Genomic DNA, 27,664 nt, shown 5'->3' with positions numbered 1-27,664 from the left:
ATTATCAGTTTAAAAGGTTTTATATCCAAAAACAAAAATAGTTGAATCCAACGAATTTGGGTTCGGGAAATTCAAATCTGAAAGCAGAAAAAATCCATCACGTCAGGTTTTTGAAATATTTATATGTTTATAAATTATTTTTTATTTACCCCGTATTTCTTTTCTTTGATACAACTCCTGTAATTTTTTATTTTTAAATATGAACATGTTCTTTGCGCAAATTTGAATCATTTTAAAACATCATTTACGTAAAGAAATGACATAAGTGTCAATTTTTCAAGTTACTAGATTGTCATCAATAAATATGATTTTTTCGCCTATTTTATTGAATTTTAGAATATCGGTTGCTTTTGATTTTTCTACCGGAACTGATAATAAAAATGTGAGTTTGGCATCACAAAGATCTTTTAAAATGATACAAATTTGCTCAAAGAACTACAGGTTTATAAAGAAGTTACAGGGGTTGTATCAAATAAAAGCAACACCCAGTATATATTATAAACACTAGCGTTTCTTTTGTTGACAGTACCTACTGTTATTTTTCCTTATAATAGACCAACAGTAATCCCCTAACATATTTTGTCCCAAAAATCTTGATACCTTTTTTTAAGCATATTTGAAATAGGTCTTCCCGCTTTAGGTGTTTTAATTTTACCACAAACGTAACAAAACTTACTTTGCACGATCTCGAAGACATTTTTTATGCGACAATGGTGCATTAACATGAATCAGTTTAACACTAACGTGAACGTAAAGCAAAGTTCATTATTTTGCATTCATGAAAAAGCTGACGTGATAAAGATTATCCGTTTTTGAACTTGTTATCAGTAAGTAATTTAAAAGTAAAAAATAATTGTTTTATTTTTGGATATGAAAACAAGTTTAAATTTGTAAACCAGTATTATTATTGACGTCGCGCGAAAACAAGTGTGTATGGGTCTGTGATTTGACTAGAAATTGTATAGGTTGCTGTGCTCTGAACACGGTGTGTGGGCAACTGTAATCTGCAACTTGTGGTCTCCTGCATTCCCATTCGTGTTGATGATTTGTCAGTGGCATTTATTTTGAGACGCAGTACTTGTTACAAACAAGCAGAAGATTTTTCTTAGTATTTTCATGTGAAATTTCAGGCAGAAAAGAAAATATAATTATAGTTAATTTTCTTGTTTGAAAATAAGGTTGACTTTGCTGAGAAAATGTAAGTGAAAATAAATAGTCTACTCACAACTTTTTCGAGGTTGGTTTTTCAAATGTTGCACGAAATTATCATAGATTAATATATATGTGACATACAGGCTGATTTTGCCCTTTTGACATTGGAATCCCCAACTACCAAAGGCAAGGACCAAATTTAAATAGTCGATGCCAATTAAAAACTTGTTTCACAAATAATTGTAATCCGTTTGACCTGAATTAAAGTGAAGAAAACAGTCCTAAGCAACTTTTAATATTCTGGTAAATCTGGTCTCAGTTTGTCGAAAGTAAAAGGCGCCGTTAAAAATGTTATGACATTTCTTCTAGTTAATTTTATTGCTAGTTTAGACAACACAAATTGAGGAGTCCTCAACATACTGTGTCTCAATCGTTATTTGATTTAAACTATGACGCTTCTTTATGTTCCCTGAAATTATGTTGGATCAATTAGAACAGAGTCGGTAGAAATTGTCACGACAAGGCAACAACGCTTGTCGAAAGGAAGTACTCGCTGTCATTTGGCTGTCTTGTTGGAAATTTAAAAAGTTTAGATATACGATACACAAATGGTTCAAAGCAAATTAATCAAATTATATTATTACATTGCCCGTACCTATAACAATACAACAATTTCTAGTCCTAGTCAGAAGATGGTTAGGTTATGTGTATGTTTGACAAGCATGCACGTACACTTTTGCGATGTTGCTATATTTCAATCTATAGCTGTCTTAACACTCTATACGAAATTTTCTACAGATATCGATTATCCGATTAATGACATCGTCGTTAAGCTCTGAAATCGACAATTTTAAGACTGATACAAGTCTATTTGATAATATAATTAGTCAAATAAGCCGTCAAAACTTTTTTTCATTCACCTTTTCACATTTTAGGATGTATTTCTTTTATACACTATTCTTATTTTGTAAATAGTAATTTACACAACTAGTTCGGGATCGCCTGCTTCCCGCATGAACGCTTGTTTGCGGCACGCCGAAGGGAGTGCCGCATTTGCGTGAATGCGGGAAGCAGGCTCACGAACGTGTTGTGTACAATATTTTTTGCAACGAATAAACCTTTAAACTGAAGAAATTAACTGTGAGTTATTTATAAACAATGGCGCCGTCAACACATCACAATGTTGACACTACGCGAGTATTTTAAGGTTACCATGGCAACGGGAAGTTAAAATGCACGTGTGCGGAAAGTTCGAACTCCCGCACCCTGGTGAATGCACGAAAGCCATCAAAAAAGATCATGAGTGCAAAAAATTATAAACGCTTGTGTGGTTTTTCACAATTTGTGCATTCAAAATAACATTCCTCCGCCTGAAGATTTGGGAGAAATTAATATTCGTGATAGTACCGAAATCGTCTAGATAATAATTCAGAAACTTATTTTAAAGGTTATTTGATGACGATGTGCATGGGCCTCAAGAAGAACAAGCCGAAGCACGCACACCAGTTGTCAAAAACTCTTCTGTCTTTTTTGTTGTAAAAGTTGGAGAAAACTTCCCAGACGTCAAACCTGGATTACTTTTCACAAATTTGACCAAGATGTCTTTCTGTATTTCCGTTATTTTCATTGTATTCAATAATTAAAAGTTTTTGCGCTCGAACTTCAAAAAAATTTGTCACTTGTCAATTATTCGCTTCTCGTTTGTTCGATACATTTTTAATTCCCACTCCGTTGCCACATATTTTGGTGAAATAACTCATTGGCTGAGATTTATCATCTCACAGGTTGTCACGAGTAGACACTTAGAGGTCTATTTTGTAACTCTCAACGATCTCGCTAGAGCATCGTTAGCTTACGATAATCGTTTCCATAACGATTTTGGTACCGATGGCGATTTTGTAACAACTATCGTCTCGTTAGATAGCGATCGCATCGTTAGAATGTCATCGTTCCGGAACGATAGGTTTCAGTTGACCGTTAAAAGTGTCAGAACACGTTAGAAAAATATTTATACAATGGAGAGGAACGTTTTGGTGCAAATATTGGTAGAAGTAGAGAGAAGGTAAGTGTAATTAATGTATTTTTGGATTAGGTTATTATATATTTTTTTTTACTGCAGGGACAGAATGAGAAATTTGTCTCGGTTTTTAAGAGATGTAAACGACCCCTTCTTCGTTCCAGAAGAATCCTTTAGGAAGACCTACCGACTGTCAAGGCAAGCGGCAAGGGATGTATTTCAAGAAATACTGCCGCGAATGGAACGAGGAAGGAGGGCAACAAGAACTCCGTCAGTTGTAAGATTTATGGTTTCCTTACATTTCTTTGCCCAAGGAAGTTACCAAAAATCTGTGGGCAAAGATCAACACTGCGCCGTCTCGCAAAGTGTAGTCAGCAAATCTCTGAAGGAGGTAACAAACCTTTTAGTGGAAATTGCTCCAAGATACATACAGTTTCCCAGAGATATGCAAGAGGCTGTCGCCGTGAAAGCGGGATTTTACGAAAAATTTGGGTTTCCCGGTATAGAGGGATGCATTGACGGAACTCATATTCTTATTTTTCCCCCTCCTGCAGAACATCCTGTTCATCCTGGCAGAGTGTATGTGAACAGAAAGAACAGTCATTCCATAAACTGTCAGCTAATATGCGACTCTAATTTGAAAATTTTAAATATCAATGCTCGTTTTCCCGGGTCAGTTCACGACAGTGCCGTTTGGATGATGAGTAATGTTAAGGAAATTATGAGAAACAACCATATGCAGGGCGATAGAACAACATGGCTTTTAGGAGATTCAGGGTATCCTTTAGCACCGTTTCTTTTGACCCCTATCATTGGAGCTGAAGATAATACACCAGAGGGCCGTTACAACAAAGCACATATTCGTGCGAGGAACTGTGTTGAACGTTGTATTGGTCTGCTGAAATCATATTTTAGGTGTTTGCTCAAAGACAGAGTTCTGCACTATTCACCAGAAGTTGCAGGGAAAATTATATACTCATGTGCTGTTTTACACAATATCTTACGGATAAGAAATATTGAAAATGACGAAATCAACATTGTCTATGACAATGAGAACTACAATAATGAAGAACTGGAATATGAAGAACACAATTTACTGCATGAAGGGCGCATCACAAGAAATAATTTAATACTACAACATTTTCAATAATATATTTATTTTTTTAAAACAAAATAATTAAACTATTAAACAGAATTGTCCAAAACATCAAAATTTACACTAGGATATTTTAATTTAAATTTCATTTCTTTTAATAACACTTCCCGCTTTTTTAACTCAACCAATTTTTTTAAGTTGTTATTAATTTCTTCTAAAGTTCCGTCATTTTTTTCCAGGACTGATTTTAGTGACGAACTCAACGTTTTATTTTTATATATTTTTTTTGGGACGGGTTTATCTTTGGATGTCGAAGGAATGACGTTGGGTGGGGCAGCAGGAGGTGTATCGTAGGCAGGTATGGGAAAAGTATCGGTTTCAATGGGATCACCGGGATCATCAAAGTCTACACTGTTCTCACTGCCATGACCTAGGACTTTATTAAAAAAATGTAATTAAATATTGAAAGAACGCTGTTGTAAAGGATACAGATACATAATACGATTACGACTCCAAAGTATTACTGCCCATTCACAATGGACATAAGGCATAACAAGTACATAAAGCTTACATAAATATATAAAGTTGAAACGATGGAAAACGTATACGCAAACGTATTCACAGTGGACGAACTTAATTCTTATGCTTATGAACGTTTTATGTAATCCTTGAGTGCGTACACAAAGTTGAAATAAGTTCAACTTTGTGCACAGATTATGTCAAAATTATGTTAAAATCTAGGGACTTTTCAATGCTGCTATTGAATTCCCTTTAACAGGTGGCACTTGGTACTTCACAGCCTATGCTTAGCCGGCAGTTATTCTGTTCTGCGTTTGCGCAGTTTAACAATTCTTACAGAGTTCACTCTGTCCACTGTGAACGTACATAAGCATAACCCAGACACAAACCAAAAACGTAAATTATGTTATGCTCTCGTTCTTATGCCTTATGTCAATTGTGAATGGGCAGTTAGAAGATAATGTTCTAAAAACTACTTAACCAATCAAAACACTATATGCACTATTATCTTTAGCTGAACTATACCAAAAAAATTTTTCCACATGAACTCGTGCCATATTTTTCACGAATAATGTGTCTTTGTTTTATTGTTCAACATTTTTCAAACAAATATTTCTTATACTTACATTGTGGTACACCTAATTCAGGTAACGAAACCAACCCCGCAACAACGACTTTCCCCGTAATACCTAGGAGTCGCTGCTCCAGGTCTGTTAAAGTACCTGCAGCAGCTTCTCCACCTCCAGTTCCTCTTTCATACAGTCGTAAATTCCTCGCCTTCTTCCTAACATTAAATTTCCAATCTGCAAATCTCTGGAACACAGTGAAATTTACTTGGGTACCAGACATACGTAACATTATAATTAGATTGCCCTATGTTATATTCTTGGTGTTGTACTAAAAAATACAGAGGTGATGGTTTATAGTGTAACAGTATTTATAAACATAAAACTTCTCAGTTCTCATAATTGACTGATAATGAGTAAACACTATGTTCACTTCATCTAAAACAAGGGTAGGTGTTGGTGTAAGCAGAATAATTGCTAAGTGTAGCATAAATTATAGTAAAGTACACATTTTTAAAAATAGTGTTTGGGTGATTAATTACACATACCTCTCTCCACTGCTTAACACTTTTCTGTGGTCCTCCCACAGAATTGAGTTTGGCCACCAACCCTTCCCAGATCTTTTCCAAAAGATCTGGCTTGTCTGCCACGAACTTTTGGGCCCTAAAATCGGCGTTACTCTCTAACTCGTGGACATAGAGCTCGTATTGCTGTTGGGTGATACGCTGGGCCCTTTTACGTTTGTCCATTGCTTCTGTGAACGTATTGTAAACTGAGTTTCGTGTTAGTGTGATTATTTTGATGTTTTTCTTTCATAATTATTGTTTACTTACATGCTATAAGTTATAACTTCACAAAATTTTACTAACTTTCAAAACAAATGTCACACAGAGAACAGCGTAATCCACAGCCTACACAAATTCAAATACTACCGATTCTAAAAACATTAGATTCATCGTTCCGCTAACGATTTCAAAGCTTTACGATTACGATAGTGTTTATAAAATTGGAAATTTTTACAATCTCGCTAAACTGATTTTACGATTGCTTCTAACGATTATCGTTTGGGAACGAGATCGTTCTGGAGCGATAAATTACAAAATAGACCCCTTATTCAAATTAGTGAAATTAAACACATGACTTTTGTCACCAGTGAGAAAACTCAGCGAAGTCAAGAGTAGGGTCCCTGGTCTTTTCTGGGAGTAAAGGGGTCTATTTTGTAATTTATCGCTCCGGAACGATCTCGTTCCCAAACGATAATCGTTAGAAGCAATCGTAAAATCAGTTTAGCGAGATTGTACAAATTTCCAATTTTATAAACACTATCGTAATCGTAAAGCTTTGAAATCGTTAGCGGAACGATGAATCTAATGTTTTTAGAATCGGTAGTATTTAAATTTGTGTAGCGTCTAGATTACGTTGTTCTCTGTTGTGACATATGACATTTGTTTTGCTACTGATTGAAGTTTGGACAAATTTTTGAACTTATAACATGTAAGTAAACAATAATTATAAAAGAAAAACATCAAAATAATCACACTAACACGAAATTAAGTTTACAATACGTTCACGGGAGCAATGGAAAAACGTAAAAGGGCCCAGCGTATTACCCAAGAGTAACATGAGTTGTATGTGGAGGAGTTAGAAGGTAATGTAGATTTTAGGGCCCAAAAGTTCGTAGCGGACAAGCCAGATCTTTTAGAAAAGATATGGGAAGGGTTGGTAGCAAAACTAAATTCTGTGGGAGGACCACAAAAGTGTTCAGCAGTTCAGAGAGGTATGTGTAATTAATGAATTTCCCGAACACTCTTTTTAAAAATGTGTACTTTACTATAATTTATCGTACAACTATTAGCAATTATTCTGCTTACATCAACACTTTGGTTATGACAAAGTGAACATCTTGTTTAGTCATGACCAATCAATTATGAGAACTGAGATGTTTAATCTTTATAAATACTGTTACACAATAAACCATAACCTCTGTGTTTTTTAGTACACCAAGAATATAACATAGGGCACTCTAATTACAATGTACTGCCTGGTAAGTAAACGTCACTGTGTGTTCCAGAGATTTGTAGATTGGAAATTCAATGTTTGAAAGAAGGCCAGAAATTTAAGACTATGTGAAAGAGGAACTGTTTAATAATTTCATTATGTTGTAAAAAAAATAATAAATACATTATTGAAAATGCTGTATTATTAAATTATTTCTTGTGATATGCCATTCATGTAGTAAATTGTGTTCTTCATATTCAAGTTCTTCATTATTATCGTTCTCCTTGTCATAGACAATATTGATCTCGTCATTTTCGATATTTCTTATGCGTAAGATTGTGTGAAACAGCACATGAGTATGTAATTTTTCCTGCAACTTCTGGTGAATAATACAGAACTCTGAGGCAGTATTTCTGGAAATGTGTCTCTCGCCGCTTCCCATTACAGTTGGTAGGTCTTCCTAAAGGTTTCTTCTCGAACGATCAAGGGGTGGTTTACATTTCTTAAGACCCGAGACAAATTTCTGATTCTGTCTCTGCAGTAAAAAAAATATATAATAAGTTATCAACCTAATCCAAACATACATTAATTACTTACATTTACCTTCTCTACCCATATTTGCACCAAAACGTTCCTCTTCATTGTATAAATACTTTTCTAACGTGTTCTGACACTTCTAACGGTGAGCTGAAACCTATCGTTCCGGAACGATGACATTCTAACGATACGATCGCTATGTAACGAGACGATAGATGTTACAAAATCGCTATCAGTCCCAAAATCGTTATGGGAACGATTATCGTAAGTTAACGATGCTCTAGCGAGATCGTTAAGAGTTACAAAATAGACCCCTTTAAGTGTCGTTAGAATCTTGCATGATTTTGCAATTTTTCGATAATTTTAGTTTGTTTAAAATAAACAAACACCGTCGCCAGAGTCACATACTACACACACACACCTGATATTGTACACTAAATTCTACGCATATAAAACTTTTATTTGGTCGCTGTCAATTCTGACGTTTCTCGAGTCTGAACTTTGAATCACCAATTTTTTCACAATTTTGGACTTGGGGTTGTCAAAATTGAATAAAATTTTGTATTACACTCGCGGTCTTAAGGCGCTCGCGGCATACGCCGCTCTCGCCTTAAACTGACCGCTCATTAAACATTCACTTTAACCGCTTGTATAATAAATAACTATTATAAAAATAATTGTGGTTGTACAGAATATCAGCTTTAAGTTCAAACAAAAAAAGTATTTATTTTTTTTACCCATTTGTTCTTTTTGCAGTAATAAACTGCAATCTGTTTTCAGAAACTACAATGGGAATCAGTATAAATGCCCAGGATGATAGTGGTTCAGAGTATGTAAAAAGTGTGAAAGAAATGTGCAGAATTATAATGGAGCGGTCACTTCAACCTTTGCAAATGCTGGATTTGACTTATATGCTAACTCGTAATTACCACATGGAGAAGAAAGCGATTCGTATTTTGCACGATCAAGCAAATAGTATCATAAACAAGCGATATCAAGAGTTACAGAAACACACTAAAGAGGACAATTCTGAAACCAAAAAAAAGAAAGCATTTCTAGACTTGCTATTAGAGGCTACCATTGATGGACAACCGTTAAGTAAGGTTGACATAAGAGAGGAAGTTGACACTTTTATGTTTGCGGTTTCTATTCCTATATACCTGTGTTATATGTATTAAACAAGTAAAACAATTCTAGGGCCACGATACTACAGCTTCCGCTATTAGCTTTACACTTTTCTGTCTTGCAAGTTACCCTGATGTACAGGTGAGATAATGAAATCATACTATATACATACCATATTATCTACTTTGTTTAGCAATCTGCATTTGAAGAACAACAACTAATATTTAAAGAAGATAGAAAGCCTAAGGTTACATACGCCCACCTACAAAGCATGAAGTATTTGGAACAAGTAATTAAGGAAACGTTACGACTTTATCCATCAGTTCCACTAATTAGTAGACAGCCGGACACAGATTTAGAATACGGTATTTAATTAATTAAATTAAATTTGAACTTCAACCTGCAGTGCCGCAACATGACTTACAGTTGATGGCGGAGTCAGTTCTCAAATCGAATAATGGTATCAAGATAAGTTTAAATAAAAGGGCAACATGTTAGAATTTTCTATCTAAATATTTCTAGTACGTGTTCTTGTAATTTTACATAAATAAGCCTGTGTTCTGAACTGATACGCTATTTAATATGTAGACTTTAGTTTTTAATCGTTCTTTCTAAATCCAAATTCGTCCGAGTATGAATTCCTTGTAGCTAGAAGAGATGGACGTTCACCAAAAATGTTGCCCATTCTAGTACTACTACTACCAATGAAGTTCGCAAACTTTTATTGTCCGTAGGGTGGTTGCTGAACAACTGGTGATTCGTGAGAAATTCTACCAGATTGTACAGATGCACCCTAGGTAGTGACAGGTAATATTTCGTCAACATATGGTCTGAAACTGCGAAAAGGGTGTTACTGTGGGCTCAGGTTCACAAAAAAAGGTGCCGAAAGCTTGTGTTTGTCGTTTTGCCAGCTTTTACATTCTTTTCGTTTCCTTGGTATCCTTTGATTCATCAAAGTTTTGCACTATCGTCTTTTCTGTTATATTCTTGTTCTCTTTATCATATAAATTATCTCCACACTTAATATGATGAACATTATGTGAAAATAAATTCAATGAGAGTTAGTTTTTGCATTCATTGAGTACATATTTATAAATTAAATAGAAAAAAATAAAAATATTTTTAAGGCCAGTCGTTACTTTTGGCACTTGTGTGGTACTCAGCACATTTCGAGAAAGTAATTATTGTATGTGTTTTGGTCAGAAGTTATTGAATGTATTGTTACGTTGAACGGTGAACAAAATCGGCGTGGGTTAAACTCAACAATTATTTTTTAGTAACTCGGATTTACACGACTAATTACAGAGCGCTTATCTACAAAATGATTCCGGCACAACGGGTTTTGTTAACTGAATTCAGCTCTCGTTGTTTGGACTACCTCGACTGACTCGTTCCTGAAGGTGGCCTCTATTTAAACTCATACTTCCTTCTAGATGTGCGATCGGGGTCTTTCTGGAATCCATCGCGACTTCCGCTCTAGCAAGGGTCGCTCGGCCGTCGATGAGTCACCCATAATCGATACACATACTAGGAAAACCCATAGGCGCCGTATCGGGCGACGTATGGGTTAATTTCGTAACACTGCCCCCTCCTTAATTCTCATCGTCCCGATCAGAAACGTCAACGGTGTCACTGTGGTACTTCATGAGGCGGCCTAAGTGAACAATCTTCATTTTCCTTTCGTTGATCCTCGACACGACAGTTCTTTCTTCGGTGGTTATAAAGCTATAGCAAATCTCCCGCCTGAAATCCTACTGAGTTGTCCCGAAGATCGTAACATGTCTTCATTCCATCACTCGCCACTCTATTTTTCGATCACTGGAAGGGGATTGCTACGTCTACTGCGGTTCTTCTAAAAGGCGAACCGACGTTGTGTGGTTGCATCGGTGGTTGATTCCAAAATGAGCACCAGAAATCCCATTGTGCATCTCTCGATTTACTTCCTTGGTTCTGGTGGCCGGAACCACCAACTGCATAGTAACATGCCTTCCATCCGGACTCTCCCAGGCTTCAGCAATCCGTTCTCGACATGCAAGGAGTCCCATTGAGACCATAATGCCTTGAAAGAAGGTGACTCATCTGATATTTCCGACCAGCCAGCTCGTTCTATCCCATCTTCTTTCTATTTGAGGAGCGACCCAATATCCTCGTCTTCCTTCTGGTTCTTTCTACACCGAGCTGTAGTCCATTTACCATCTTCTACAACTGCTTTCTTCCTGCGGTTGACCGTGCTTTCAGCTGCTCAACCTCGTCGCAGTGTTTGCAGTTCTGATAAACGATCAATCCTGCAGGCTTCGCTTTAATACAACGCTGATTCAGTTTGAACTCTTCATTTCTTCAAAGCGTAGGACTACCCTGGCAAAAACTTGCTTTAGATGTTCATCCCCAAATCGCAGTTCTAGAGCAGTAGTTAAGGCACTATATTTGTTTACATCTTCGTCAGACAGGGGTTGAAGTAAGTATCTCTAGGGCTGCTATAGCCTTCTGTTCTTCCTCTTAAAGATTCGCTGTCGCTGCTGCCTCAAACTGATTTTTGTATAATGACCACGGTGTTTGACCATCATAGGTGGGTGATTGCATTGTTCTGTGGGTCGTCATCACTCTAGCGAGCGCCGTTTGGCCGTCGATCACCCATCATCGACACACATACTGGAAAAACCCATAGGCGTCGTATCGGGGCGGCGTATGGGTTTATTTCGTAACAGTATATTAATTTTGGCTAATAAATGAAGTTGTTAAAAGTTATAAATAATGCTTTATTGTTCCTCTTTTTAACAATGGTGAATGTGGCAACTCTAGAAATAAGATAAGCATACTCACATATCTACGTTGTTATCAGCTTTGAAGTGCAATGTCTGGCGAATTATTAATAACTACCATTTAATCTAAATAACCACAGAAATTGTAAACAAGTTTATCTGACTAAAAAAAACATTTGAATGCGATTAACTGCAGTCATGTTGCCAAGTAGTCTCTTCTTACAGTATTATGTTTTAAACTACTTGCAAGTTAATTTCGTTAGCAAATTTCTCGGGAAATTTCAAAAAGGTTATTTGTTTAAGAAAAAACATTTTAAATGGGAGCATTTGCTATAAAGTTAACTGAAATAAGAATAGTTTGTTTTATTCACGAAATATGTTTATTAAAGGTTAAATTTTAAATTAGAGAAGTAGATGCAGTGTAATATTAAGAATAATGGTACTGAATCGTCGTGAGTCGTTCTTGAATTTCGATTTAATCAACAAAAGGAAACAATATAATCAGGTCCACCATGTATGGTAGCAGACTTTTTTACTTCCCGAGCGTAAGCAAAGGAATTATTGTAATCGAGTCCGTCGGCCGACTCTCTACTTTTACGTTTTCTCGATCTTTCATGACCCCTAGAAGACGAAGAAATAGGTCTCCCATTTCCGTCTGTCTGTCCGTCTGTCCGTCTGTCTGCCGTCCCGGATTTTTATTAGACAGATAATCTCCGAAAGTACTGGACCGATTGTTGCGAAATTTTGTACTTATATTAGGAATATCATGTAGATGGTAAAACGCTAACCAAAATTTGTCTAATCATCCCCACCATTAATGCGATGACGTCGCTTCAAAATTGTACTCGTACATAGTAAATGGGTTTTAAATTATATAAAATAACATAGTCCTACACATGTAGTTTACGACTCAGAATTGAGTTTTTACCCGAAACGTCAAAATTTTTGGAAAAAAAATCATAATTATAAAACAACATTTTGCAATTTAGTTTTGAATCTGCTAACCCGAATGTTTTGAAATGTTGCAAATGTTTTAAGGCTATAAAGAGCAACATAAATCTTTAGTCAAAATATATTTGGTTATCCCCTCCAAAAACTTGATGACGTCAGCTCAAAAGTTTGCCGAATAAATCCTATCTAATATGTACAAAATATGATGAGTCTGTACTTGTGATTTATCAATCCATTCATATTTGTTCGATTTCCATATACAGAGTGACTCAAAAAAATTAATGAATGCCTAAATTTATTTTACTGATTTACTCAGGAACTACAAAACCGAATGATTTGAAATCTTAAAGATGTTTTAAAATTATCATAAGCATGGTGAATTTTTCATCAAAATGTATTTGGTCGTCCCCCTAAAAAATTTATGACGTCACCACAAAATTTTGCTGAATAAATCGTATCTAAATTGTACAAAATATGTTGAGTCTGTACTTGTGATTTATCACTCCATTCATATTTTTTGGATTTGCATATAAAGGGTGACTCAAAAAAATTAATGAATGCGTAAATATATTTTATTGATTTACTCAGGAACTATAGAACCGAATGATTTGAAATCTTAAAGATGTTTTAAAATTATCATAAGCATGGTAAATTTTTCATCAAAATGTATTTGGTCGTCCCCCTAAAAAATTTATGACGTCACCACAAAATTTTGCTGAATAAATCGTATCTAAATTGTACAAAATATGTTGAGTCTGTACTTGTGATTTATCACTCCATTCATATTTTTTGGATTTGCATATAAAGGGTGACTCAAAAAAATTAATGAATGCGTAAATATATTTTATTGATTTACTCAGGAACTACAGAACCGAATGTTTTGAAATCTTGCAGATGTTTTAAGGTTATAAAGAGCATAATAAATTTTTAGTCAAAATATATTTGGTTATCTTCTCCAAACAACTGATGACGTCAGCTCAAAAGTTTGCCGGATAAATCCTATCTAGAATATACGAAATATGATGAGTCTGTACTTGTAATTTATCATTCCATTCATATTTTTTGAATTTGCATATACCGGATGACTCATAAAAATAATGAATGCGTAAATTTATTTTATTGGTTTACTCAGGAACTACAAAACCGAATGCTTTGAAATCTACTGTGAAAAAAAAAACATAATAGGCATGCAGTCGTCACGTTTCCGACAGCGAGGGAGGTCTAAACTCTTTAGACCAATTTTTATTGCTTCGACTTCTGCTTATTAAATAAAACATTGCATTTTATTTTGATTTTCGATGTTGTAATTCACATTTGGTTAATTACAACTTGTCTAGATCCCGGGGAGGCTCAGCATCTCCTAGCGTCTCCCTAGCTGCGGCCTTGTCTAGCGGTTATGAAATATCGAGAAAATATGAACCTACCAAATTGCCCGATGGACTCCATTACTGTCTAGGGAAGGCAAAAATTTCTTAAGGGGAGACTCAGTCTCGATTACTTTATTTACTATACTTCCTTAGTTTACGCTCAATTAGTAAAAATGGCCTCTCAGCAATAATAACAACTTGAAGTGTTTATGTCCATACATCGGAAGAATGTTACGTAGAAATAGTTTTTTTACTTCCCGAGCGTAAGCAAAGGAAGTATTGTAATCGAGTCCGTCGGCCGACTCTCTACTTTTACGTTTTCTCGATCTTTCATGACCCCTAGAATACAAAGAAATAGGTCTCCCATTTCCGTCTGTCTGTCCGTCTGTCCGTCCGTCTGTCCGTCTGTCCGTCTGTCCGTCTGTCCGTCTGTCTGCCGTACCGGATTTTTATTAGACAGATAATCTCCGAAAGTGCTGGACCGATTGTTGTGAAATTTTGTACTTATATTAGGAATATCATGTAGATGGTAAAACGGTAACCAAAATTTGTCTAATCATCCCCACCACTAATGCGATGCCGTCACTTCAAAACTGTACATAGTAAATGGGTCTTAAATTGTATAAAATAACATAGTCCTACACATGTAGTTTACGACTCCGAATTCAGTTTTTACCCGAGACGTCCAGATTTTTGGAAAAAAAATCAAAATTATAAAACAACATTTTGCAATTTAATTTTGAATCTGCTAACCCGAATGTTTTGAAATGTTGTGGATGTTTTAAGGCTCTAAAGAGCATCATAAATCTTTGGTCAAAATATATTTGGTTATCCCCTCCAAAACCTTGATGACGTCAGCTCAAAAGTTTGCCGAATAAATCCTATCTAAAATGTACAAAATATGATGCGTCTGTACTTGTGATATATCACTCCATTCATATTTTTTGGATTTGCATATACAGGGTGGCTCAAAAAAATTAATGAATGCGCAAAATTTATTTTACTGATTTACTCAGGAACTACAAAACCGAATGCTTTGAAATCTTGAAGATGTTTTAAAATTATCATAAGCATGGTAAATTTTTGATCAAAATGTATTTGGTCGTCCCCCCCTAAAAAATTTATGACGTCACCACAAAATTTTGCTGAATAAATCCTATCTAAAATGTACAAAATATGGTGAGTCTCTTCTTGTGATTTATCATTCCATTCAAATTTTTTCGATTTGCATATACAGGCTGACTGAAAAAAATTATTGAATGTGTCAATTTATTTTATTGATTTAATCAGGAATTACTGAACCGATCACTTTAAAATCTTGGAGATGTTTTAAAGTTATCATAAGCATGGTAAATTTTTTATCAAAATGTATTTGCTCTTCCCCCCTAAAAAATTGATGACGTCACTCCAAAATTTTGCTGAATAAATCCTATCTAAAATGTACAAAATATGATGAGTCTGTACTTATGATTTATCATTCCAATCATATTTTTTGGATTTGCATATACAGGGTGACTCAAAAAAATTAATGAATGCGTGAATGCTTTGAAATCTTGGAGATATTTTAAAGTTATTATAAGCATGGTAAACTTTTGTTCAAAATGTATTTGTTCATCCCTCCTAAAAAAATTGATGACGTCACCCTTAAATTTTGCTGAATAAATCCTATCTAAAATGCAAAAAATATGATGAGTTTGTACTCGTGATTTATCTATCATTCCATTCATATTTTTTAGATTTTCTTAAGAGGTGGCTCAAAAAAAATTAATGAAGTCAATTTATTTTATTGATTAAATTAAAGGCAACACTTATTATTAGTATTACATTGGACCAACCCAATTTGGTAGACACAAAATTTTTTAAAGTAAAAACTCGGTTGAAACATAAGGGTAGCACGCTTATTTACATCGACTTTAACATTACAGACGTGCATTTGTTTTGTGCGCTGTCTAGGTTCCGCGAATATGGAATAGACATGTTTATAATCAACCAATTGTGAATTCCACCGTAAAAAATTAAAATAAAACCCAATGTTTTATATAATAAGCGGAAGTCGAAGCAATAAAACCGATGGTCGTTTTGTTTACAGTTTCTCTGTTTGACTCTCACGTATGCTGTTACGCTTGTCATCTTAAATTAAGAATGCTTATACATAAACGATTTTCAGTTGCCTCTCACCGGCACCGTATACGTGAGTAAATTGTTTCGTTATTTTATTGATTATAACAAATCAATATTCAAAACGACCCAATGCATTTTCCCGAAAATTTGGGAATACAATAATTTTATTCTTAGTATTACACTACATCTATCCCAACTGATATACGTGTCCTTGCAAAAATGTTGATGACGTCATCGCAATTTTTTTTAAAATTCCACACAACAAAAATGTAATGAGAAAAAAACACAATAGCCATGCAGGCGTCAAGTTTCCGACAGCGAGGGAAGTACTGTCTAAACTCTTTAGACCAATTTTTTTTTAATTTCACTGTGCTTGGGTAAAAACTCAACACGTATTCATAAACTATACGCGCAGGAGAATGTTATTTCGTGCAATTTAAAACCTATGTACAATATTGAGATGACCTCATCATACTGTTGGTGGGGATGATTTTACAAATTTTGGTTAGCGTTTTACCATCTACGTGATATTTATAATACCCATTTAAACATTGACAACACGCGGTCCGGTAGTTTTGGAAATTATCTGTCTAACAAAAATCCTCACGGACGGAGAACAGACAAATAGACCGACAAACTGAATCCGCACTCCAGTCCAGAGGTCCATGACCCATCGAGAGAATATAAAATAACCACTCACCCTACAATACTTCCTTAGCTCAGGAAGTAAAATGTTTACTATATTTACAGAAGTAGCAAATCTGTAACATTTTAAAATGTAACATGTCACTGGTTGTAGGAAATATTTATGACAGCCCTGCATGGTGTGTATTACTGCAGGAATTTAGGGGAAATTTGTTGAATCGTTCGTGATCCTGAATAATAATTATTGATGAAATAAATCGATGCACCAGTCACTGAGCCATCGACTGTAACAAATGAAAGCCTGCTAATGGAGACATTTAACATAGTATTTGTCCAGTAATTAATTACCCTAGTCTACGAGCCGTAAATGCCAACATAAACATGGTACAAATTTGCCAATGAAAATAATTATTGCAACACTTCCCTTAACTATCACTTACAATGTAGATCTGTTTACGTATACTGGAAGTTTACTGTGACTACCTCGCATGATGCAATTTAAAACAACACCGGTTTGTCCGAAAATACTTGTTCATCGTTGGCTTATTAATCCACAGGTGCGGGACCTATGGGTCTGTGAATTGGCTTGACCTTGTACACGTTGCCCTACTCGAAATACGGTGCGTATGCACGATAATCTGCAATTCGTCTTCTCGGTCTCGCTCATTCTCACTCGTGTTTGTCTATTCGTCAGTGGCACTTGCTTTGGCGTGTAGTGCTCGTTTGTAGGTGGAAGATTTTTCGTGCTTATCCCGAGTGAGATGTAAGACAAAGAAGTAATTCTTAATACATGCAAGTTGCTACAACATATTTTAATAAGTGTAAGAATTTTTAAATTTCGTAATGAATTTAACCACATATTTATTATTAGAAAAAGAGCTGCTGTTCCACAAGCTGCGTGCAGTTTTGATAACTTTTTCCATTGTTCTTCCATTTATTTATATCTTTTTTAACAGAAACTTAAAAAAAAATATTCTTCACGCTTTGATGGAAGAATGGACAATAATAAAGGTGCAAATATTCCTAAACAACAGAATGTCAGTAGCAGGTAGAATCTTGCGTGGGATGTATGTACTTTCAAAATTTTAGTTTGTAGGCATATACTCAAAACTCGTCTTTTACTGCAAATAAATATTATCAGAGCAGTAGATATTTATAGTAATCGGTGAAATAATTGATTCAGTTAAACATAAATCGTATTGTTTCTTTGGTAGTACCATTATTATTTATCAAGTTATTGAGTAGAGTTTGTGTCCTTGTGTGCTACAAACATATTAAGACATTTTTGCTGTTTAACAACACACCAAGGGACTGCTCGAATTCCACGTTAACTAATCATATATCTTATCATATGGAATAATTATTTTGACACATTAAAATCCCCCTTCCATTGACAGGTAATAGCGCGAAAATAATTTTCGTCACATTTTCTGCGTCGTACATTTCATTTATGTTGGCAGGCCATTTCCAGTGATTCAATCCACTGAGGGTTATTACTTCTATAAAAGTTTCATTATTATCTTGTTTATTTATAATATATATAATTTCCTAGATACTGAACAATAACATAGCAACCTTTTGCAATATTTATATTGTCACCTTGAACGTTTTGTTCTTCATTTTCGACAGTTATCACGATCTCTCTCTCTCTCTCTCTCTCTCCCTCTCTCTCTCTCTCTCTCTCTCTCTCTCTCTCTCTCTCTCTCTCTCTTCCTTCTTGAACTTCTCTGAACGAATTAGAAGATGAACCCCCGAAAAGAATTTTTACATAGTTACATTTGATGTGGTTACATAATGATTTTTTTCTGTATGCCTTATCACTTTAGACTTCAGCCCTTATTTAATAAAAGGAATAGGATCAGTTCAGGAAAAATCTGCTGGAATCATAGCAGTAGTGCAAATTTCACCCTCTTTGTAAATGATGTTCATCTACGTTATATTTTGAAGTTTCATAGAAATTAATTTCTGTTTGATTCATTTTTGTATCTGTATTTTCCATATTATTTCTCTTTCAACATATTCTGCACAACTTACGAATCTTATGTTTTGTAATTATAGTTCTTAGATGTGCTAGATTTTGAGCGATTTTTTATGGAATTGTCGGATGTTTTTTAAAAAAATTGGTCTAAAGGATTTAGACACTACTTCCCTCGCGGTCGGAAACATGACGACTGCATACCTATTATGTTTTTTCTCATTACATTTTTGTAGCAGGGCATTTTACAAAAATTTTACGATGACGTCATCAACATTTTTGCAAGGACACGTCAGTTTGGATAGATGTAGATGTACAGTACTAAAAATAAAAGTACTGCATTCCCAAATTTTCGGGAAAATGAATTGGATCGTCTTGAATATTGATTTATAATCAATAAAATAACGAAACAGTTTACTCACGTATGCCGCGTGTGTTAGCAGAGGCGACTCAAAATCATTTATGTATAAGCATTCTTAATTTAAGACAACAAACGGTAACACTTGCTGAGATTCTACACGTGAGAGTGAAACAGAGAAACTGCAATCAATAGCGATGGTCGCCCGGACTTTTTTATAGCTTCGATTTCCGCTTATTATATAAAACATTGGATTTAATTTTAATTTTTGATGGTGTAATTCACAATTGGTTGATTATAACTTGTCTATACCACATTCACGGAACCTAGTCAGCCCAACACAACAAATGCACGTCTGTAAAGTTAAAGTAAATGTAAATAAGCGTGCTACGCCTTTGTTTCAAGCGAGTTTTTACTTTACAAAATTTTGTGTCTATTAAATTGGGATGGTACAATGTAATATTAATAATAACAGTGTTGTATCTCCAAATTTTCGGGAAAATGGAGTAAACTATTCCTGATTTAATCAATAAAATAAATTGACTCATTCATTAATTTTTTTGAGCGACCTGTTAAGCAAATCTAAAAAATTGGTCTAAAGAGTTTAGACAGTACTTCCCTCGCTATCAGAAACGTGACGACTGCATGCCTATTATGTTTTTTTTTCGCAGTAGATTTCAAAGCATTCGGTTTTGTAGTTCCTGAGTAAATCAATAAAATAAATTTACGCATTCATTGTTTTTTTTTGAGTCACCCGGTATATGCAAATTCAAAAAAATGATTGGGATGAAATTACAAGTACAGACTCATCATATTTTGTACATTCTAGATAGGATTTATCCGGCAAACTTTTGAGCTGACGTCATCAGTTTTTTGGAGAAGATAAAACATCTGCAAGATTTCAAAACATTACAATACTTCCTTTGCTTACGTTCGGGAAGTAAAAAGAATTGTATCGGTTGCTACCTGGTCACTCGTTGGTAATTTTTTTAAATACTAAATAATTGTACTGAATGTAACAATAGTTTACTAGCTGGAATTGCCGTTCACCTATAAAATAAAACCACTTCACCAACTGTTTTACTTCATTTTTTGTAAATAGGTATATAGCTTTCCATTAGATTTTTGTAGTAAAGTTAACTTTGGAACTACACTTTTTCATCAGTGATGACTGAATAAAATTATGAATTAATTTAAGTATAAATATACTACCTGTAATTTTATTTTTTATTTGATAATGACATTTGTAATAACTACCATCTTGAAAACGTAAATTATACTAGTTCTATTAAAGGACTCAAATTTCTATTAAAGCACTTAATTGGGGTGCTTTAATAGCTCGATTATGAACGCGAGGTATTAAAATAAATATAAAAAACAGGAATTTAATGATAAGTGGACACTTACTATGTAATTTGGTATTGAAGAACTTTGCTTAGCGACAAAACAGTTTGACTTTTGTATTTGAGTAGTGTCTAGGTTGTTAGGTAAATCGTTTCTTTTTTTAACTATGAAAATTATAGCACAATTTTACGTGTTATCAATATCATCATTAAACTGTCGTTTATTCGGATGCTCAAACTAAGTGATTATAACACTTTAGTCTACTTTAAAATCTGTTTTGTCTAGTTTTCCGTATATAATAATAATAATAATAAACTTTGTTTCCATCCGACAATTCTGTCCATATTGGACATAGCTACAATAATACAATACTTTGACGTGTTGATAAATTTACTAAATACTAAAAACTAAAAACCAACAAAATAAAAATAAGTAATAAGAAAAAACAATAAAACAAATATTTCACAAACAATTTTTTGCGGCTGGCCTTTGTTTGAAACTTGAAATGAAATATGTATATTAATAACTTGATTGGAAACACTATTATATAATCTAAAGCACTTAATTTGAACGCACAAATGCATAAAAAAGAACTCTAATGCATGATAAGTTATCAAATTCTCTGGCAATTCTAAAAATAAAACATGAAGTTTTCAACGTGGTACTTATCAATTGCAATATTTGTGACACAAAAGTTAATTCGTTATCAATGATAATTCCTAAGTCTGACAATTGATCAACTTGGATTAATACCTATTTATAGGCATTAACAAACAAAATATATCATTTTCTTTTTCGAAAGTAAACAATGTTGATATCTTTCAGTAGGGAACTCTGCAATCTTCACAACTCTTTGCTTTGGCTGCTAATACTACTGTGAAATCCCCATTAACCACACATTGTACCAAAATGTAAAATTCTGGAATTATGAATTCATGACATCGGCGTGAGTTTGCAAGGAGGGTCGTATCTAAAGTGCTTCATACTTACGAAGCATTTATTTCCTAATTAGAACTTGTGGTAGCTCAGTATTTTATTGTTTGTAAAAATAATACAATTCAAAAGTATGGGTATGGGTTCTCGAAGGGGCGGCAACCTCGGCGGTCATTGTGGCGGCTCCTGGGACTCGAAGCGTCGTAGGGGATGATAGTGCTACCCTGATGACGACGTCGGTGATGAGGTACAGGGGACCTAGACAGTGCGACCCTGATTAAGACGTCGGCGATGCGGCACAGGGGACCGAAAACGGTGCAACCCTGGTGATAACGCGGAGTTGACATGGTGCAGGGGACCGAAAACGGTGCAGCCCTGTGATGACCAGAAGAGGACTTAGACAGTGCAACCCTTGAGGTGGAGATGGTGGACAGTTAAGTGCGCTTCGATCTGTGCGGTGAGCACCAGAAGGGAACCTAGACAGTGCAAACCTTAAGGTGGAAATGGTGGACACTGAAGTGCGCTTCTATCTGTGCAGTGAACACCAGAAAAAGACCTAGACAGTGCAGCCCTTAAGGTGGAGATAAAAAGTGATCGCGGTAGCCCTTATATAGGCAGAGTTGAGATGCGTGGGGGTGCCTGCGTAGTAACCCACCAATAGGGCGAGGGTGGCCAGGATGGGGTGCGTATGGAGTAGGATAGTACCGCCTCTGATGACGGTGGCGCCCTCGACAGGGTACTAGCGGAGCGCATTGGAATGTCCGCCACAAATTACAATTCATAAAAACAAATTGGCGAATCCCAACCGAAATTCCTAGGTCAAACCAGCACTGAAACTGCTTTTTTGTTGGTCGAAGATCAATGTCATTCTAGGGCGTATTTCTACATTTATTACTATTATATCTATATTTAAAAGTATTATAACTCCATTAAACGTTGACTACCATCGAATCGGAAAGGTATTCATGAGGTTGTGGCGGCACAATAACACGTCGGTAAGCGGAGAAAAGATAAGTTGCCTCGTGGTCTAGTGATCTGGATGCTTGCCCGGAATGCGAGAGGTGTGGGTTCAATTCCCACCGAGGTAACAACATTTGCTACGTACACTGTGTCCCACTTTGAACTGAGAGCGTAGAAAACCCATCCCATAACAATAAAGTTTATATGGCAGAATTTGATGTGATTTTTTACATGAATTTGCACAATTTATGGAAAGTCCCTTACCTTTCCACAGCTATTCGTGTTCAACTGTAAAAGAAATTTTTCCTTAAATTTTTATATCTTTTAATTTGCACGTTTCTTTTGTCTTAAACACCTGATTCTAGCAATGTAATTGTGGTTGTATTCATGTCGTTATATTGTTAAACAAAAATCTTTCTTTATTACCTACCCAAAAAGTGTAATAGCCATTATTCCCGAGGACGCCCTTTGTGAAACAATGCTAGGCGAGTGAATCAAATCTTCAGAGTGAGTAATGGCTATCATTGCAAAAATGTATAATGCCACTCCGTAATAGTGAAAAAATCACGTAAAATTTAAAAATGTAGACTAATCTGCTTACAATTAAATACGGATATGATATATCAAATCTGCGGCGTCGCAGGAAGTCCCATACATGTTCAATTGGATTAAGGACGGGAGATAAAGGTGGAAAACAGGTTCCAATCATGGTGAGGTCGTGCATTATCATAAAAAAATAAATTTTGAGATCGACTAACATTGCCTCTGGGCACAACGGACTCCAGCACGACCTAAACGCCACCACTGTTTGAATGTATTAGGGAAGAAAAGATTTCCTTTTTGTCTGTATACTCATTTACGACGACTATTGTTACAATTCGTAGTGTTTGATTGTATCACTGTTAAAAAACTAAGAAAAATAGGTTTTTGATAACTGACAACGCCGCTATGAATTCTCTCATATATATAAATAAAATCAGTGAGCATAGATGTTGAATGTGCAAATCCGAATGTTTTGAAATCTTGCAGATGTTTTAAAGTTATGATAAGCATGATACATTTTTTAATCAAAATATACTTACTTATCCCCTACAAAAAATTGATGACGTCACCTCAAAATTTTGGCGTATAAATCCTATTTAAAATGTGCAAAATATGATCAGTCTATACATGTAATTTATCATTCCAAAACAAGAATGGCAAAACTGAATACTTTGAAATCTTGCAGACGTTTTTAAGTTATTGTAAGCATGGCAAATTGTTATTCAAAATATATCTGTTTATTCCCCCCAAAAAACTGATGACGTCTTCTCCAAATTTTGACGAATAAATTCTACCAAAGATGTGCAAAGTATGATGAGTTTTTACTTGTGATTTATCATCGCATTCATATTTTTTAGATTTGCTTAAACAGGTGGCTCGAAAAAATGTATGAATGAGTCAGTTTATTTTGTTGATTAAATCAACAACAGCTCACTTCATTTTTGCAGATAATTTTGGCAATACAATGCTGTTATTTTTAGTATTACACCGCACCAATCCAAGTTGATGTACGTGTCCTTGCAAAAATTAATTATATTATTAATTTTACCGAAACCCTATTTTGTATTAAAATATTTTAATTAAAAAAAATACAATTAGACCAAGACGTAACGGTGTACGTACTTTAACTATTGAATAAACAATTTTTTGAAACTTTAATTCGCTGTAGACTACTTTAGCTTTGAGTAAAATTTTTCTGAATCATTACCCAGCCAACGTCATTTATGCATAAATATTCAGTTTATTACTAAGGACAAAAATATTCCGAAAGTTCCACAACTGCGACCAATAGAATGCTTTTGTAATAATCTAAAGAGGAATTTATGTGAACATGGGTGGGAACCCTTCACACATGTAGAATTAAGCGGTGTGTATTGCTGAAAATTTGGCAGGCAAAAATATTGGCTTTTACAAATTTAATGCGCTGCGTTAAAACAAAAATTTGTGAAGCAAATTGATATGGTGGAGATTGTATTCCAAAAAGTTGTTTTATAAATGTTAAGAATTACATTTTTAATTCGTCATTTAATAATAAAGTTATGCTAATGTGAAATTTGCGCAGATTTTTGGTCCCTACACTCATATTTGATCCGAGTCGCAAAGTGTGAGTAATTTTCGGCGCCGTCCGACTCGTTAAATTTCAAACTAAAACAGTTACACTTACAGTAGCTGTGTTGTACAAGCTCAGACAACAACCCGTAAAATGGTATTAGTAACACCCATTGAAGGTTGTTAGGGATATGGGGTTGCCGGTCTTTTTACATACATAGTCACTGATAAAATGCAAAGCTGATGGGTTTCCTGTGCTATTTATTTAGATAGTTGTATACAAATCGTTGCATATGCGAGTATGTAATTTTTATTGTAGGAAATTGTTTGGAGTTTGGAGAACATACAGTAGAAGAAATGGAAACGAGTTTTTTAGCAAATGTTGTTCTTCCATTAGGAATGATAATATTAGTATTTTGGTGGTGGTTTCACTTATGTCACACCAAAAAATATTACAAAAACTTGCCAGGACCACCTACAGTACCTTTTTTTGGGAACGCTTTAGACTTCACATCCTCGGCAGGTATGCTTATAATATGTAGAGGGTTCACATATACAGTCTAGGTTGCTATGCACACACACGGAGAAAATCAAATGTAAATCGAAAATTAACGCTCAAAGTAAGAAATTCGCGTGATGGGTGCGTATTTACGTTACTATACATATGTACTATTTTTTGTTTTTTTTTTAGTTTTACCAACCAGTACGATTATTAGCGTAAATATTAATACTTTCAAACACACCTGTTAAATGTTGTTAGTTTTAACCTGTATTAAAAAAGGACATAACTTGCCCGATATAAGTTTATGGTTCTAACAAAATTTCATTTTTATTATGTTGTATTTCTGCAAATTCTCGATACTCAAGTTTACGTGTGCATACCCTAGATGATAGTTTTCCTTTAAATTCAAGTGACAGGATTCATCATTACAATATTTTGACTCTTAAATTTGCAAAGGTAGTACGGGGTGTTTAGAAAACAGGTACCTATCTTTAAATGTTGTAGAAGATTTAATTTGACAATGATCTCTTAATACCATCGACTTCGTTTTTTCTTTACTTTCAGCGTAATAGGTATTAAGTTTGATTTATTTATTATTTGATATCTTAAAAAATAATTAAGAAATTGTCTTAATTTAAGATATAAAAGCCAGTTTATAGAATATTTTAAGTTAGGTTAAGTTGGTCACGCATTTAACGATATATTTAGCACTGTAGAGTTTGTCAACTGGTACATTTTTGTTGCTAAAAATTGAATTGCAGTAAAGTATTTAATTTAAGAGATTTAAAATAGTTATTGTACATTTTAGTTATACTAAACACTATGTTGAAATATGTCAAAAATCATGGTGGACTTGTTAAGATGCAAATGGGACCAATAAAAAGAGTGTTATTAGTAGCTGACTATAAAATGTTAGAGTTTATATTGAGTAGTACTAAATTGCTAACAAAATCTTCAGATTATCAATACTTATATTCATGGTTGGGTAGCGGCTTGTTGATCGGCAGTGGTAAGTATTAGATATTTTTTTAATTTAAAAAATATTTTATTAATCAAATTGATTCAGGTCCAAAATGGAAGAAACATCGAAAACTGTTGACACCAGCTTTCCATTTTCAAGTACTAGAAAATTTTATTGAGACATTTGAGACTTGTGGAGATAAATTTGTTCAAAAATTATTAGAAGAAGTTGGAAAAACTAGTACTGACATTTATCCATTTGTTACCTTATGCAGCCTAGATATTATATGTGGTATGTGTTTTTAAAAAGTCTTTATCTTTTTAGAAATGATAAAAGAAATAAATGAAAGTAGAGTTAATACTTTTATAAAAATAATTGTGGCTGCACTACGACTGCTGTACTAGCTCTAAGGGTCAACCAAGGAAATTATATCATTTATTTACGTACAATTAATATTATATTAATAACTGCGATCTGTTTTCAGAAACTACAATGGGAATCAGTATAAACGCTCAGGATGATATTGGTTCAGAATATGTAAAAAGTGTGAAAGAGATGTGCAGAATTATCATCGAACGAGCAGTTCAACCTTTACAGATGCTTGATTTGACTTATATGTTAACTCGTAATTACCATATAGAGAAGAGAGCGATTCGTATTTTGCACGAACAAGCAAATAGTGTCATTAACAAGCGATATCAAGAGTTACAGGGACACACTAAAGACGATAATTCTGAAACCAAAAAAAAGAAAGCATTTCTAGACTTGCTATTAGAGGCTACCGTTGATGGACAACCGTTAAGTAAGGTTGACATAAGAGAGGAAGTTGATACTTTCATGTTTGCGGTCTCTATTTCTGTATGTGTTATATGTGTTATACAAGTAAAACAATTCTAGGGTCACGATACTACAGCTTCGGCTATTAGCTTTACGCTTTTCTGTCTTGCCAATTACCCTGATGTTCAGGTGAGCTAGTGAAATCATACCGTATACCATATTAGGTACCTACTTTATTCAGCAATCAGTATTTGAAGAACAAGAACTAATATTTGAAGGAGACAGAAAGCCTAATGTCAAATATGCCCATCTGCAAAGTATGAAGTATCTGGAACAAGTAATTAAGGAAACGCTACGACTTTATCCATCAGTTCCAATAATTGGTAGACAGCCGGATGTAGATTTAGAATACGGTATCTCATTCCTATTTATCCAATCATTTATTTGTGAAATATTATTTTTAGAAAATACCTGCATACCCAAAGGTTCTACGATATTGTTATTTCCTTTCGGTATCCACAGAAACCCAGACTATTTTAAGGATCCGTTAACGTTTGATCCAAGCAGATTTTTAAATGTTGATGGTAAATTTCCATACGCTTATATACCGTTCAGTGCTGGTCCTCGCAACTGCATCGGTAACAATTTCTTTAAATACCTACTTTTTATAAACAATAAATATTTAGGACAAAAGTTTGCAATGCTGGAGATGAAAAGTGTAATTTCGAAAATAATTAGAGAATTTAAACTTCAACCTGCAGTTCCGCACCATGACTTACAGCTGGTGGCAGAGACTGTTCTCAAGTCGGCCAATGGAATTAGCATATGTTTAAGAAAAAGAGAAAAATTTTAGCTATTGTGTAATGATTTCTACTTATACGTGTTCTTCTAAATAAAGTTATGTTCTGGA

At 34.6% G+C, this 27,664-nt stretch overlaps 3 protein-coding genes across 3 annotated transcripts; 2 read left to right on the top strand and 1 right to left on the bottom strand.

Annotated features, from left to right (window-relative positions):
- Positions 1-905: 905 nt before the first annotated feature.
- Positions 906-27,664, top strand: LOC135130597 (probable cytochrome P450 4d14). Its single transcript, XM_064058002.1, has 12 exons — positions 906-1,198; positions 8,666-9,027; positions 9,083-9,151; positions 9,204-9,375; positions 24,834-25,037; positions 25,825-26,025; positions 26,083-26,268; positions 26,462-26,823; positions 26,875-26,943; positions 26,996-27,167; positions 27,219-27,392; positions 27,441-27,664. The coding sequence occupies exons 2-12, from the start codon at positions 8,674-8,676 to the stop codon at positions 27,605-27,607; spliced, it is 2,130 nt and encodes a 709-aa protein (XP_063914072.1). The 5' UTR covers positions 906-1,198; positions 8,666-8,673; the 3' UTR covers positions 27,608-27,664.
- LOC135129961 (putative nuclease HARBI1) lies at positions 3,086-4,319 on the top strand. Its single transcript, XM_064057231.1, has 2 exons — positions 3,086-3,214; positions 3,272-4,319. Exons 1-2 carry the CDS (start codon positions 3,168-3,170, stop codon positions 4,317-4,319), a joined length of 1,095 nt encoding a protein of 364 aa, XP_063913301.1. The 5' UTR covers positions 3,086-3,167.
- On the bottom strand, positions 5,083-6,215 carry LOC135129960 (uncharacterized). Its single transcript, XM_064057230.1, has 4 exons — positions 6,184-6,215; positions 5,899-6,104; positions 5,411-5,597; positions 5,083-5,138 (listed from the first exon to the last, which is right to left on the bottom strand). The coding sequence occupies exons 2-4, from the start codon at positions 6,097-6,099 to the stop codon at positions 5,083-5,085; spliced, it is 444 nt and encodes a 147-aa protein (XP_063913300.1). The 5' UTR covers positions 6,100-6,104; positions 6,184-6,215.

This window comes from Zophobas morio, unplaced genomic scaffold, assembly GCF_036711695.1.
Source record: "Zophobas morio isolate AGI-343-1 ecotype UQ-CSIRO unplaced genomic scaffold, CSIRO_AGI_Zmor_V1 ptg000017l, whole genome shotgun sequence".
In the NCBI taxonomy this organism is placed as follows: domain Eukaryota; kingdom Metazoa; phylum Arthropoda; class Insecta; order Coleoptera; family Tenebrionidae; genus Zophobas; species Zophobas morio.
Note: the sequence above shows the minus strand (reverse complement) of the source record. Positions and strands in the feature narration are given on the sequence as shown.

Coding starts and splice junctions, on each gene's coding strand:
- LOC135129961 (XM_064057231.1), top strand. CDS start 3,168: ATGGAGAGGAACGTTTTGGTGCAAATATTGGTAGAAGTAGAGAGAAG. Junction 3,215..3,271: donor TTGGTAGAAGTAGAGAGAAG/GTAAGTGTAATT, acceptor TTTTTACTGCAG/GGACAGAATGAGAAATTTGT.
- LOC135129960 (XM_064057230.1), bottom strand. CDS start 6,099: ATGGACAAACGTAAAAGGGCCCAGCGTATCACCCAACAGCAATACGAG. Junction 5,598..5,898: donor GTGTTAAGCAGTGGAGAGAG/GTATGTGTAATT, acceptor ACTGTGTTCCAG/AGATTTGCAGATTGGAAATT. Junction 5,139..5,410: donor TGAATTAGGTGTACCACAAT/GTAAGTATAAGA, acceptor GTACGTTCACAG/TGGACAGAGTGAACTCTGTA.
- LOC135130597 (XM_064058002.1), top strand. CDS start 8,674: ATGGGAATCAGTATAAATGCCCAGGATGATAGTGGTTCAGAGTATGTA. Junction 25,038..25,824: donor AGACTTCACATCCTCGGCAG/GTATGCTTATAA, acceptor TGTACATTTTAG/TTATACTAAACACTATGTTG. Junction 26,944..26,995: donor CCAATTACCCTGATGTTCAG/GTGAGCTAGTGA, acceptor TACTTTATTCAG/CAATCAGTATTTGAAGAACA.